General features: G+C 32.8%; 1 protein-coding gene across 1 annotated transcript in view; it reads left to right on the forward strand.

The window, feature by feature from the left end:
* Positions 1-13,040: 13,040 nt before the first annotated feature.
* Positions 13,041-13,436, forward strand: part of LOC106468710 (glutamate receptor ionotropic, NMDA 2B-like) — a gene marked incomplete at its 5' end in the record, with an annotated part of 4,041 nt that continues 3,645 nt past the window's right edge. The window contains one exon of the mRNA XM_022397075.1: positions 13,041-13,243. Coding sequence (XP_022252783.1) covers positions 13,041-13,243 — 203 coding nt within the window. The remainder of the gene's footprint in view (positions 13,244-13,436) is intronic.

The following is a 13,436-nucleotide window of genomic DNA, read 5'->3' on the forward strand; positions in this document are numbered from 1 at the left end:
AATATTGGTAATAGAATCTAAGCTAACGACATAAAATACAGCTGTGCCGTATATCACTCAAAACACAACATTTATCATGTTATAATTACCATTTAATATTGGTAATAGAATCTAAGCTAACGACATAAAATACAGCTGTGCCGTATATCACTCAAAACACAACATTTATCATGTTATAATTACCATTTAATATTGGTAATAGAATCTAAGCTAACGTATAAAATACAGCTGTGCCGTATATCACTCAAAACACAACATTTATCATGCTTGATAGAAAAAAAATCGTTGTTGAGTTATTTATGAAAGCAGAAATGATAGAATTATATATTACTAGCTTAGTGAAATATACAGTGAACAATACCAATGAAAACGTAATCATAGCATTATGGAACTTTGCCCTACCTATCTTTTTTTTTATTTTCTTTTTTTGTTTAGATCAAATATTTCTCGTTTCATGTAATATGTCTGGAATAGAATCGAACACGTTCATACTAACCAGAATCTACCAATAGCTATACTCTCGTTCCTACCACACTAGCTCAGAACGTAACTTTGAACATGCTTAATCAATGGTTATAAGACAGAATTTCACATTTATTTATCATTCTATGCACAACACTTCTCTTTCATAAACAAAGGTACTTCTAAGTGTTCGTTACACGATTTTAGAACATACTGGTAACTCAATATGTCAATAAAACTTCGAAACAAATCCACTGAAAGTTCCTCATTGTGGCCGTACTTATTTTGTTTGTTTGTTTGGAATTAAGCACAAAGCTACACAATGGGCTCTCTGTGCTCTGCCCACCACGGATATCGAAACCCGGTTTCTAGCATTGTAAGACCGCAGACATACCGCTGTGCCACTGGGGGGCATCGTACTTATTAAACTCCATCAGCAAAGGGTTAGTGAAATCGTTGTGTGTCCATCATCCTCTCTTTTTTTTTCTCACTCCTAAAATCTTCACATCAGAAAAAATGACAACTTACTCGAGTACATTAATATATTAGGCTCGATACGTAAAGACGAAGTGCGAGTACATTCATATGTTAGGCTCGATACGTAAAGACGAAGTGCGAGTACGTTCATATATTAGGCTCGATACGTAAAGACGAAGTGCGAGTACATTCATATATTAGGCTCGATACGTAAAGACGAAGTGCGAGTACATTCATATATTAGGCTCGATACGTAAAGACGAAGTGCGAGTACATTCATATATTAGGCTCGATACGTTAAGACGAAGTGCGAGTACATTCATATGTTAGGCTCGATACGTAAAGACGAAGTTCGAGTACATTCATATGTTAGGCTCGATACGTAAAGACGAAGTGCGAGTACCTTCATATATTAGGCTTGATACGTAAGGACGAAGTGCGAGTACGTTCATATATTAGGCTTGATACGTAAGGACGAAGTGCGAGTACGTTCATATGTTAGGCTCGATACGTAAAGACGAAATGCGAGTACATTCATATATTAGGCTCGATACGTCTGTATGTTTTACACAATTTCACACAACGTTTTTTTATCAGCGTTTTAGATTAAACATTGTTAAGTCGCGAATACATAATCATTCAATATGATGCAATATGCAGCAATTTATTGCATCCTATCGAGTAATCACGTGTTTAATAGGGTGACACCTGTTATGTATTAAAATATACCTCTAATTTATTATGTAACGTATTATAATTCCAAATAGCTTGAAACTGAGTTAAATGATAATTTAGATTTAGAAATTAAATAAATGTCAATATGTATACAATTCATGATACTTCTCAACAATATTGATACAAACGGTTTTTTTAATATATTTTAATAGACAATCAATAACACAATTTACAATAATGGTTATTACAAATAATGATCCATGGAGAAACGTTTTACAAACTTACAAACAATATTGAGTCCTCTATCTGGTCTGGATCTTCCTTGATATCTTATCGAGGATTCACGATGAGCGAATTAATTTTGAGTAGATGTTGATCCCATTCACTTAATATGGAACTAGCTAGCTCTGTGTTATTCGGTCTTGGCCGATCACACGCCAATTTATGTACCACTGAAGTTCTATAATGTATTCACAAAAATACTAATGCCCGATGTGAATCCGCTGAAGTTAAAAGGTTCGCAATCTATCAATGTTCCTGGTCAAGTATCTGAAGTTTCCAAATAATAAGCGTTTTAACAATCACAGTTATAACTTCCGAAGTTTATAACAAATCAGTAATATATACTGTCTTTTGGCACGTTGCGTTGGTTATATTTATAGGCGTGAGGAGAGTTTCTCGAAATTTCAGCTTACGCAAGAATATAAACGATACACATGTGTTTACGTACATGCATATATTGTTTATTCTTATACACGAGAATTTTCTACAATTTGAGAGTGTAGGCGGGAATTTCGCAATACTGATTTAACGGTATAAGTTATGTACATTTCTAAATATAAATTTATATAAACAAACATTGATATTAAAACAGATATATCATAGTAAATCCGTCACACATCTCTAATGTGAAATTCATCCCAGTTTCATCTTTTCTTTCAATCTCTTCTCCAACAATTTTGCAGAGAATGAACTAAGTTCCAGGGTCAGAATTATTGTGGATAGAAATATTATTAACAACTTTAAATATAAGCTTAAATGAAAATGAGGCTGGTAATGTAAGCTGTGATAATACTGATCAACAAATGAATTAGCTTACAACGCCAATGGTAGAAAATCAAAATTAAGAAACATCAGATCCATCTAGAGAAGCAAGAAAAAATAATGCACATGTAATTTGTTTCCCTAGCTTCATATTGTTCAAAGAAGGAAAAACAGTTAAGCTTGTAAATATGATGCATTGACATCGAGAAATTAGCATCATTGCAGCAGATAAAAACCAGTGTTTATCTTAGATTACAACAACACTAAGGACAGAATAGATACTGCTGATCAAATGCTTAGGGACAAACAGTTAAACAAGTATTGTCATATACTACACATGAAATGATTTTGTTTTGTGGAATCATTTTGACCCCTGTGTGTAGTTTTGGATTTCACCTTTAAGTTTAAGTTATCTTATAAATCTAAAATAATCAACTTTACACCTATTTAGCCCTTTCCGAAGTAGAGATTTTTTATTCATTCTCACCCTTGAAATGCTTAACAAAATTTCAACAAACATGTTATATGGCATCTAGTTTCGATTTTGAAAAATTGATAAAATTTGATTTAGTTTTTCTATCATTCTTCGGTTTGTGAAATTTCTATAATTTTGTGTAAGACACTAGTTTCAAAAAACCCACACAAGAAACATTAGGAATATTTTATTTCTTCTTAGGATTTTTATTGTAAATCACAGAATTTTATTTTTATATATCTAATCATTTCAACCTCATTTATCAGTGACATAGTACCTTACCTTCCAAACTTGCATCACCATTAACTTCGTTAGGCTAGGTATCGTGATTTTTGCTAACAAAATATCTTGGATGAAATCAATTTATAGCTAATAAACGTATGTTTTCCAGTAAATGATAAGTCATTTTATTTGTGTGTGTTATTGCATACGATAAACGTAACAATAACAGTTAATAGATAAAGATTTGAGTCGTCGGAATATGTTATCTTCGCCTACCATAATAACCAAACCTAATTAAGCTTACCTGATGTCTTGTCATAAAAGAAATTTTCTATAATTTTCAAACAGATAAAATTTGACATTAAAACATTTTCAAGAACGTCTAATTACTCTATGAAAATCTCCCAGAACTGTGTTGTTGTTTTTTTTTTTAAGTCTTCTGAACTTCTTATTAGATTTCTTTATTCTCTCCGTGTAGTTAATGTTTGGAAAACCTATTACTGTTCAAACTACGTTATTTATTCTAAACTACCTTCTCCCAAATACATCAATTAATATATCTAGTTATAAACAGTCCAAATTTCATTAACGACTAGCATCATGATGCAAGCCTAATACAGAGGGTTGAGTACGTAATATTTAAAACGATTTTGAATATGCAAATTAGCAAGTCACATTACAACCACAGCCAATGTCATGGTGGAAATGCATGTATGAAAGTTATATTTTAATATTATTTGGCGTTACATGAGTAGTGTAATACCATCGAAAATTAAGCACTTTTGGGGAGAGTATGTCATAGCCCTTTCCAACACAAAATTTTCCACACTCAAGTCATAAAGTTGTGTTCATATCGAGGATTTAGAGTTTCCAAGATGAAGATATCCCTTGTTCTTAATGGTTTGGAAAACGCAGAAACATGAATGAAGTTGGGAAACCGGGACCAAACCGAAAGCGACTTGTAACAAGTCATACCTCAGCCATAGTTAACCAATAACATTGTTTTGTAACAGTTGAGAATCTACAAACACAAAGGTCACTGGTGAAAGCCGTACATTATTCTTATAATGTGAATGTTCAAACGTAAAGAACAGCATAAAATATTTTAACTTCTTTCTAATTACTTGACTTTTTATATTTATTTTTTTCTCATTATGTTTGTGTAGGTCTTTTTAAATGCCACTATTTTCAGCGCTTTTTTTCGTTTTCTTGACGTATATGCAAATATTTTACTTGTAGTAACGTACTGTATTTTTGCTGGAATTTGTTGTGCATCACGTACCCTTAGTATATGTTGTTACTCATCACTAATAATGAGGTTCGTAATTCCGAAGTTTCCTTAAACTTTGAATTTTTAACTTTTGCAAAAAACCTTTTAAAAAGAGTTGCAGTTGAAAAGTTCAACTTGAACTTCATCTTATGCGCACGTGGGTTAAGGACCAAGTCAGATACGCCTTGGTTACAGTTTTAGCTTTCCTTAGTTTTGAACTACTGACCAGAGGGAGGAAAACCAGCTGGCAACCCTTCCCACCACAAAGACTTTGCCCTACCCCTTGAAGCGAATAATGGGTTCGACTGTTACTTTTATAATGCTCCCACAGCTGAAAGTGAGTAGCATCACTTCTCAAACCTTGGACCATCGACCCGCAGTCCAACGCGTTAGCCACTGGACCGTTGTTGGGTCAGTTTTATAATAAAGGTAAAATATGAGTAGTAGAAACTCATACCTCAAATTTAACCTAATTCAGTAAACCCTATAAACTTATAAGCAAATATTATAGTTAGATTTTTAAAACTCTCTTTTCTGACATTTATTTTGTCTCTATAAATGATCTGGTCTTTCTTTTTTTATTCGCTACATTTGCTTGCAAAACTTTAACATAACATTCAAGAAATACGTTGTTAATAATACCTGAAAATGAAATAATATATTTGTTCAACATACACTGTTTTTCCATAATACACCTCACATACTATAAGTCACTCATACACGAGAAACATATAAATATATATATATATATTCAATTTATGTCGCCTGTATTCGATGAACAATTTAGGTTAAAGTTAAATGTGTTACCTATGTCTGTATGTCGAAAGCATAAAAATATGTTGCTAATCTGATGTTAAAAATATTAGAGAAATGTAATAAAACATGATTACTCACAGTTCTTTTTCCTCAAAATTTTACTGATTTTTAATTAACACGATTTAGTCCTACTTTCTCTGTCGACCAATCCCCCGTTGAAAATTTAAGAACACCATGGAAAAGAGTTTTTGAGTTGTCAATGTCAGAAAAATTAATGACAGGAGTCTGCTTGTGGCATGCGATATATCCTTTGTCACATAAAATAGGGATACAGGAGAAAGATGTAGTAGTAAAACATATATGGAGCACTGGCCATCCCATAATGTTTTACATAACAGCCTTCAAGAATTATTTCAGTAATTTTTAATACTTCAGTGTGATTTTATTTTAATGATTGAATTTTAATAAACATTTGAAAGAACTTTTTTGGGGCCTCTCTTTATAATTGAAAATGACTTTTTTCGTCTTGGTTAGACCTTTCTCGACTTTCTGTCACTTGCTTCTTAGAATTTGAATAGAAAATGATTTGATAAGAAAAATGTAGAAACATAACTAAAATAGATTCCTTTTTGTATTTTTTTTACTGCAACTTCTTTAAAGGAATGGTAATCATCAACAGTCAGTGTAAGGCAGTTTTTAATGTTATAGCGCTTATAAAGTCATTATTAACGTACTTATTTAGAAATGTTGTTTTGAAAACTGCAATGTTTCAAAAGATTATTACAAAGGCGCGTGTACACATTAAACATTTATAGTACTAAAATCGTTCTTTATAGCGGAATACTAAATTTATTTAGTAAAATATATTATCATTACAACTAAATAACAAGCCCTTTTACGTTAGATTTGCATCATAAAGGGACTTTATTTGTTCTCAAACATATATGCAATTAGCACTGTGATTTTGATATTTCCATGTATAAATGTCTGTTAGATGGATCGTATTGTTTTATAGTAGGATACTCCTGAGGATGTGAACATTTCCATGTACAAATGTCTGTTAGATGGATCAGATTGTTTTATAGCAGGATACTCCTGAGGATGTAAACATTTCTAGCAGATAATCGGATTGTTTTATAGTAGGATACTCCTGAGGATGTAAACATTTCTAGCAGATAATCAGATTGTTTTATAGTAGGATAATCCTGAGGATGTAAACATTTTTAGCAGATAAGTTATTACTGGTAATTTTGAATGATTTTCCCAGATCTGTAGCTTTTCTGTTATTATATTCTTGAAGAAAGCATAAAAAAGACTTGTCTGGTTTGTAAGTAATAGATCCATATAGTTTTATCCTAGTTGTCTCCTACGCTTCATGTCTAGCGGTGTAGCCAATCAATATAAGTAATTCATGTTGTGTTACATAGATCTGTAATACAAATAGAATGTGGAATGCTGCTAATTACGAATATCATTCATACAGGAAAACCTACAATTTCAGTTTATATATGAACAGAAATTGCTCCTGTTTAAAGTCTACCTCGAATTTATTAGAGGATAATTTATACAATAAGTCAAAATATTAACCATTAAAAACGACAAAAAGGAAATGTAGTAAATTGAGGTGTATTTGTGGTGAAAGAAAGGTTTCGTTTAAAACTACCTTCGTAGGATATTACCTATATTAGTTATCTTCAAAATTTGTCCAAGGTATTTTTATACAGAACTCAATTTAACTTTCTCATCAAACTTTTAAAGATCATTCATTTTACATTTAATAGCAACAAAACTAATTTTAGGATTTCACTATTCTCAATACGATACTCCTGCGTCCTAGAAGATTAATTACATTATCAGTTTCATTGAGTTAAGATAGCAGTTTTAAACGAGATTACTTATAGCACTATATTTGCTGGGTACTCATGGTACAAATTGTCAGTTGTTTTTTATACCTCGAAATAATAGTATTTATCAAGTTGGTTCTAAATTACGAGGTTTCTGATTATTAATACTTAACAAATATTGAAGGTCAATGGGTGGATCTCAACCAATACAGCTTGGTATTACAAACAAATAGGGGATCTCAAACAATACAGTTTGATATTATGAACAAACGTTGTAGGTCAATGGGTGGATCTCAACCAATGCAGCTTGGTATTACAAACAAATAGGAGATCTCAAACAATACAGTTTGATATTATGAACAAACGTTGTAGGTCAATGGGTGGATCTCAACCAATGCAGCTTGGTATTACAAACAAATAGGGGATCTCAACCAATACAGTTTGATATTATGAAGAAACGTTGAAGTTCAATAAGGGTCTTAATCAATACAGTTTGGTATTGTGAACAAATGTTGAAATTCAATAGGGAGTCTCAACCAGCACAGTTTGGTTATTATGAAATATTTATCTCCTGCATCTGTTGAAGTTACTTTTTTAAAACTTTTGGTGCTGTTTTTATATTATCTTTATCCTAAGTATTGGTTTTTTTTGGGCTTTATTCTGGTAGGTTTTTATGGAACTGATTAAAGGTTTCAATGCTTTATTAAACTTTCTTTCACCATTATCTCTGTTTTGGAGATCTACTATCTATAATGGGTTTGTATTGGTGATTATTTCGCTATTGGATCTTAACAATCATTGTTTCATCCTTGACTTCATCTGGAATGGTTATTAACTTTATATACTATCTTCTTCGTTCTAACTTGGGCCTTTTTTTTTCTGTCTTGAAAGCAGTATTTTTCTCTTTCTCCAAAATGTTATATTATTTTTGTATTGGGTTCTCCATTTTACTTTGTCTCACAAGCATTTTTTTTTTTTAGTTATATCATGGATAGTTTTCATGACTATATCCTAGAAGAGTTTATATCTCTCCCATCAAGGCTGTAATTTTCACTCTTTCTTTTACTTGTAACATTCTTTGAAACAATTGGTTTCTTCAGCCAGTACTGGGAATTTTCTCGCCTGATTAATGGATCATTTCTTTTGCTCTTTATTTCATTTTTGAAGAGAAGGATCTCTCACGTATAATGATCTTTTTTTATTTGTCTCACAAACATTTTTTTCTATATGACGTTAGGATATGTTATGAACCTAAAAATTTACACAATAAGCCAGAATCTAAAGAACATGGTTAAACACTTGAACTTTTAAGTTAAATTAAGTCAAGGCAAAAATAAATACTACTTCAGAAACTATAACAAATTTACCATGAATCATTTGCAACAAAAAAAATACAGACGTCACAAATGAAAATTCGTTACGCTCGTGAACTATAGAAGACTCTGATAAATTAATTTCAAATGAAAAGATTGGATGATTACTTAATATTATTGTTTGAATTTAAGCATAAAACTACACAATGGGCTATCTGTGCTCTGCCCACCACGAGTATCGAACCCCGGTTTCTAGCGTTATACGTCCGCAGACATACTGCTGTGCCACTGAGGGGCGATTGCTTAATAACAGCCGCCTGTGTTCATTAGTTACATGAATTTAATTTAGTTAGATTCATAATACTGATAACATAATAAATAAAACTATGCCTGGTATTTCAACTATACTAAAATTCCTCTAGATTAATTAGAGCTTCACTTCAAGGCGAAAACTATATAGGAAAAATTACTACACTGCTCCCTCTTTTAACGGCTAACCATTAAGTGTTTAATTATAGTTAAAGTATGACGTTTAATTAGTACATTAGATTAACAAGTATCTTCTCTACAAGGAGACGTGAGCAAGAAAATATGTAGAAATAGAATGTACAGGCAGCCAACCTTATCATACCACAGTAGCCTTTTAGTCATGTTATCAGCCAAAGCAATCGGGCAATAGAGAGTTTTCCCGAAAACTTTGTTTCCTGAGTATTTCATCCTGAGAATATTTTGCTTTTCAGAATATGGATCCGAGGCTTGCACCCCGTTGCCACCAAAACGAAAATGCGCTCAGCACGTTGGAGCAATAAAAAACATTATTTAATTAGAGTAGTCCACGAGTTGGCGGTGGATGATGTTGTCTAGATGCCTTCTCTCTAGTATCTCACTGCAAAATTAGGGATGGTTAACACCCACAGCCCTCAAGTAGCTTTACGTTAAATCCAACAAAACTAACAAACAAACTATTCTGCTTATCACTGTGTTTCAAAAACGATAAGTCACACGTACATGTCCATACAGTCAAAGGTTCGTGAAATTTATCACTATGTTTCAAAAAACGATAAGTCACACGTACATGTCCATACAGTCAAAGGTTCGTGAAATTTATCACTATGTTTCAAAAAACGATAAGTCACACGTACATGTCCATACAGTCAAAGGTTCGTGAAATTTATCACTATGTTTCAAAAAACGATAAGTCACACGTACATGTCCATACAGTCAAAGGTTCATGAAATTCCATATATTTTGACTGCATATTACTCTTAATACCAAAACTAACTCAGAAATTTCAAATTTCTACGAGGAAAACGTAGATAAAAGGGGAAATTTTCATTTAAAACCTACAACGTCAGGGATAGAATTCCTCATTATGTTTTTGATTCTTCCTCGATGTTTTAACTATTTCGTATATTGGATGAGTTATTTATTCTATTGAATGCTCTTTCTGTGGGTGCTATTTTTCTCTTGTCTCTATCTTAAGCGTATTGGAAACTTTCTCCTCTTCACTCAGTGCCCGGCATAACCAGATGGTTAGGGCGCTTGACTCTCAATCTGCGGGTCGCGGGTTCGAATCCCCGTCCCACCAAACATGCTCGCCCTTTTAACCGTGGGGGCGTTATAATGTGACGGTCAATCCCACTATTCGTTGGTAAAAGAGTAGTCCAAGAGTTGGCGGTGGGTGATGATGACTAGCTGTCTTACACTGCAAACAAACTTGACTCAGCATCGGTTGTTGTTGTTTCCTTTTTGTTCGAGAACACGTTGTTCGCTTCCCGGTTTAATTTTTAATCGTTTTATTTCTCATTATGTTATTTTGAGTACTGAAATTAACTCAGAGAAATGCACATCTCTCTGTGCTCTACCTACCGCAGGTAACGAAACCCGATATGTGGCGTTATAAGCCCTCATTATTACCGATGAGCCACAGGGGAGGGGGGAACGAGAAATTATTTGAAACCAAGTATATATAAATTGTTTATATCTTTTTTTTTCCTTACTAGAAAATCGTGATAAAATTATTAAATATATAATATTTAATCTTTGATCTCTTTTCATTGTTGTTTTTGGAGCTCTATGGACAATGTAAGCCTTTTCTGGGTTAACTTTGGGTTGAATGTATTTCTTAATTCTGCTTAGAATTATTTGTATGATTGTTTTTTAAATTTTGCGCCACCTACTCGAGGGCTATCCCTAATTGTGTAGCGATAGACTAGAGGGATGAAAGCTATTCAACACCACTGCTAATTTTTGGGCTACTCTTTACCAATGAAGAGTGAAATTGACTGTCACATTATAACGCCATCACGGCTGAAAGGACAAGTATGTTCGGCCATTTTGTTTTGGGTTTTGCTCTTCTTCCTTAGGTCTATCTTGCACCTCTCTTCTATTTTTGGTTTCATAATAGATATTACTTTGTTCTTATATCTTTCAACATTATTATTGTGTCATAGATGTTGTTTCAGTGTTTTATACATTTTATCTTCTCTTCTGGAAATCGTTATTGTTTCAGCTGTATATTGTATGTTTGTATTATTTGTTTCTATCTTTTAGTTTTATATATAGCTCTAATAATGGTTGGAGACGGCTTAAATAGGTAATGAAGAAAAACCTTAAAATATGTTTAACATAACAGCAAATGTCAACGTTTCGGCAAGGTTTTGTCATCGAATATGTATAGCTCTGTCTTAATTTCATAGTTTGGGAGTTATAAGATTTCATTAAACGGTTTCTTTTAGCTTTGTATAATCTGGTTTTTTTAAGGTTTTTTGCGTAGCATAAAATTTATTTGTACCTGATTCTCTCCTATTTTCTATTGCTTTCTTCATGTTATTTTAGAAGCGGTCTTCTTTTTTTGGGAGGAATGGAGTTAATGAGGAGTTTTATTTACTTTTCTATATTCATGTAAATTTTTTATGGCACAGCTATAATTATTTTCTACTTCCAATTGTATTCGCATCTTTTTTGGTTACTTGGTTTATATTCGTAAATATGCTTTGCAGGTTGCCTCTATTTCAAATTAATGAGGTTAATATTTACTTGATAGTTATATCCTGGATAAGGAATTAATGTTCATTCTGTCTTCTTAGTTAGTTTTCCACGGTTCAATATGAAGATGTTGTTTTTGACCTTTGTCCTTTGTGCTTATTTCTTCTTTTTTTTATTTTACCTTATCTTTTTCTTTTTCTGTTATTGTTTTTTTCGTTTACAACGAATTGTTCATACTTTACAACTTTTGTATTGCGTTTCTTTGTATTTCTCAGTTATTTTTATATTTATTTCTTTATTTTGTTGTAGGCCCGGCATGGCCAGGTGGTTAGGGCACTCAAATCGCAATCTCAGGGTCGCGGGTTTGAATCCCCGTCCCACCAAACATGCTCGCCTTTTCAGCCGTGGGGGTGTTATTATGTGACGGTCAAACCCACTATTCGTTGGTAAAAGAGTAGCCCAAGAGTTAACGGTGGGTGATGATGACTAGCTGCCTTCCCTCTAGTCTTACACTGCTAAATTAGGGACGGCTAGCGCAGATAGCTCTCGTGTAGCTTTGCGCGAAATTAAAAAAAACTAACAAACAAACAATTATGTATTTGCATTTTTGAATTGAGCCAGATTTGGAAGCTACAAAAATCCCTATGATGATGAAGCGTTAGAAGCCTTATTACGAAAAAGAGTTGCAATTACATTAAAGAACAGGACCTGTTGGCATGGGTTTTGAGAAAGGGATATAAAAGACAGGCGTTTAACAGAAAGAAAAAAAGAGACCGAATAAACCGAGAGAGGGGCAAAAGAAGAAGTACAAAACCTAGTTCTAAATCCATGTGTTGTTGATTATTGTAATAAACAACAGTTTGTTATGTATATTAATATGAATCGGTTCCTGATAAAAAAGAAGTAAACGTTTCATAAAGTTGAAGAAAAATCGAAGTGCGAATATAGCACGATCATAACAAAATGACGTCAGAAGCGGTCTACAACAAACTGTACTTACAAAGTTTCATGAGATTAAGTTGATCGAATTGCTCGTGAAATCTGTTGGCTGTAAGAGTCAAAATTATTGTCTTTTTATCAAATTGTAAGATAAGCAAGTTAGCTAATTAACGTTCTATTTTACCCAGCTATTATCATTGAAGGAAATTTGTTAAACATTGGACATCAACTAGTTTAATTATTAGTTAAAAGTGTTTCGTCACAACATGAAACACAATTATAACATTGGAGACGATGATCGTGCATCATTATTATTACGTTTGCATTCTTTTTTATTGTTCCTATATATCACCAGGGCCTAATAACAAATTAATGTTTAGCTTTCGGTTGGATACTTGAAATCAAGAAGAACACAGAAGTAGTTGGATGTTGTTGCAATAATTTCTTTTTTTATGAACAATTGTAGTCCGTACTTTCTTGCACGTTGTTTAGGGCAAACGAAAGTGTATGGAATCAGTATCGCTTTGAGAGCTAATATATGCAAGAATTAATTATTTATATATTTTCATTCATAGTTAATGACCTACTTTTTCCAGCAAGTATCGGATTCCCTCATCCTTCAACTGGCTCCCTCTGTCGAGCATCAGTCAGCAGCAATGTTAAGTATCATGAAGAGATACCTGTGGCACCATTTTTCTATCTTAACAACAATGATTGGGGGGCACGACGACTTCATCAGAGCAATTCGAAATCAAGTTTTGGATAGCATAGATTTCAAGTAAGTGTTCAGTAAAGGCAAATGGTTGAGAAATGTAAAGGAAGAAGTATGAGAATAAAATGTTTGCATCAATAACTAGAACCTTTCAGAGTTGTGTTTTATTAACTGACAAACAAATTTATAGGTAAAATAGTTCAATGAGAAGTGTGAAGGATTTACTATTACATATTTATTTTAATATCGATGTTTGTTT

This window comes from Limulus polyphemus, unplaced genomic scaffold (genome assembly GCF_000517525.1).
Source record: "Limulus polyphemus unplaced genomic scaffold, Limulus_polyphemus-2.1.2 Scaffold3126, whole genome shotgun sequence".
Classification (NCBI taxonomy): Eukaryota; Metazoa; Arthropoda; class Merostomata; order Xiphosura; family Limulidae; genus Limulus; species Limulus polyphemus.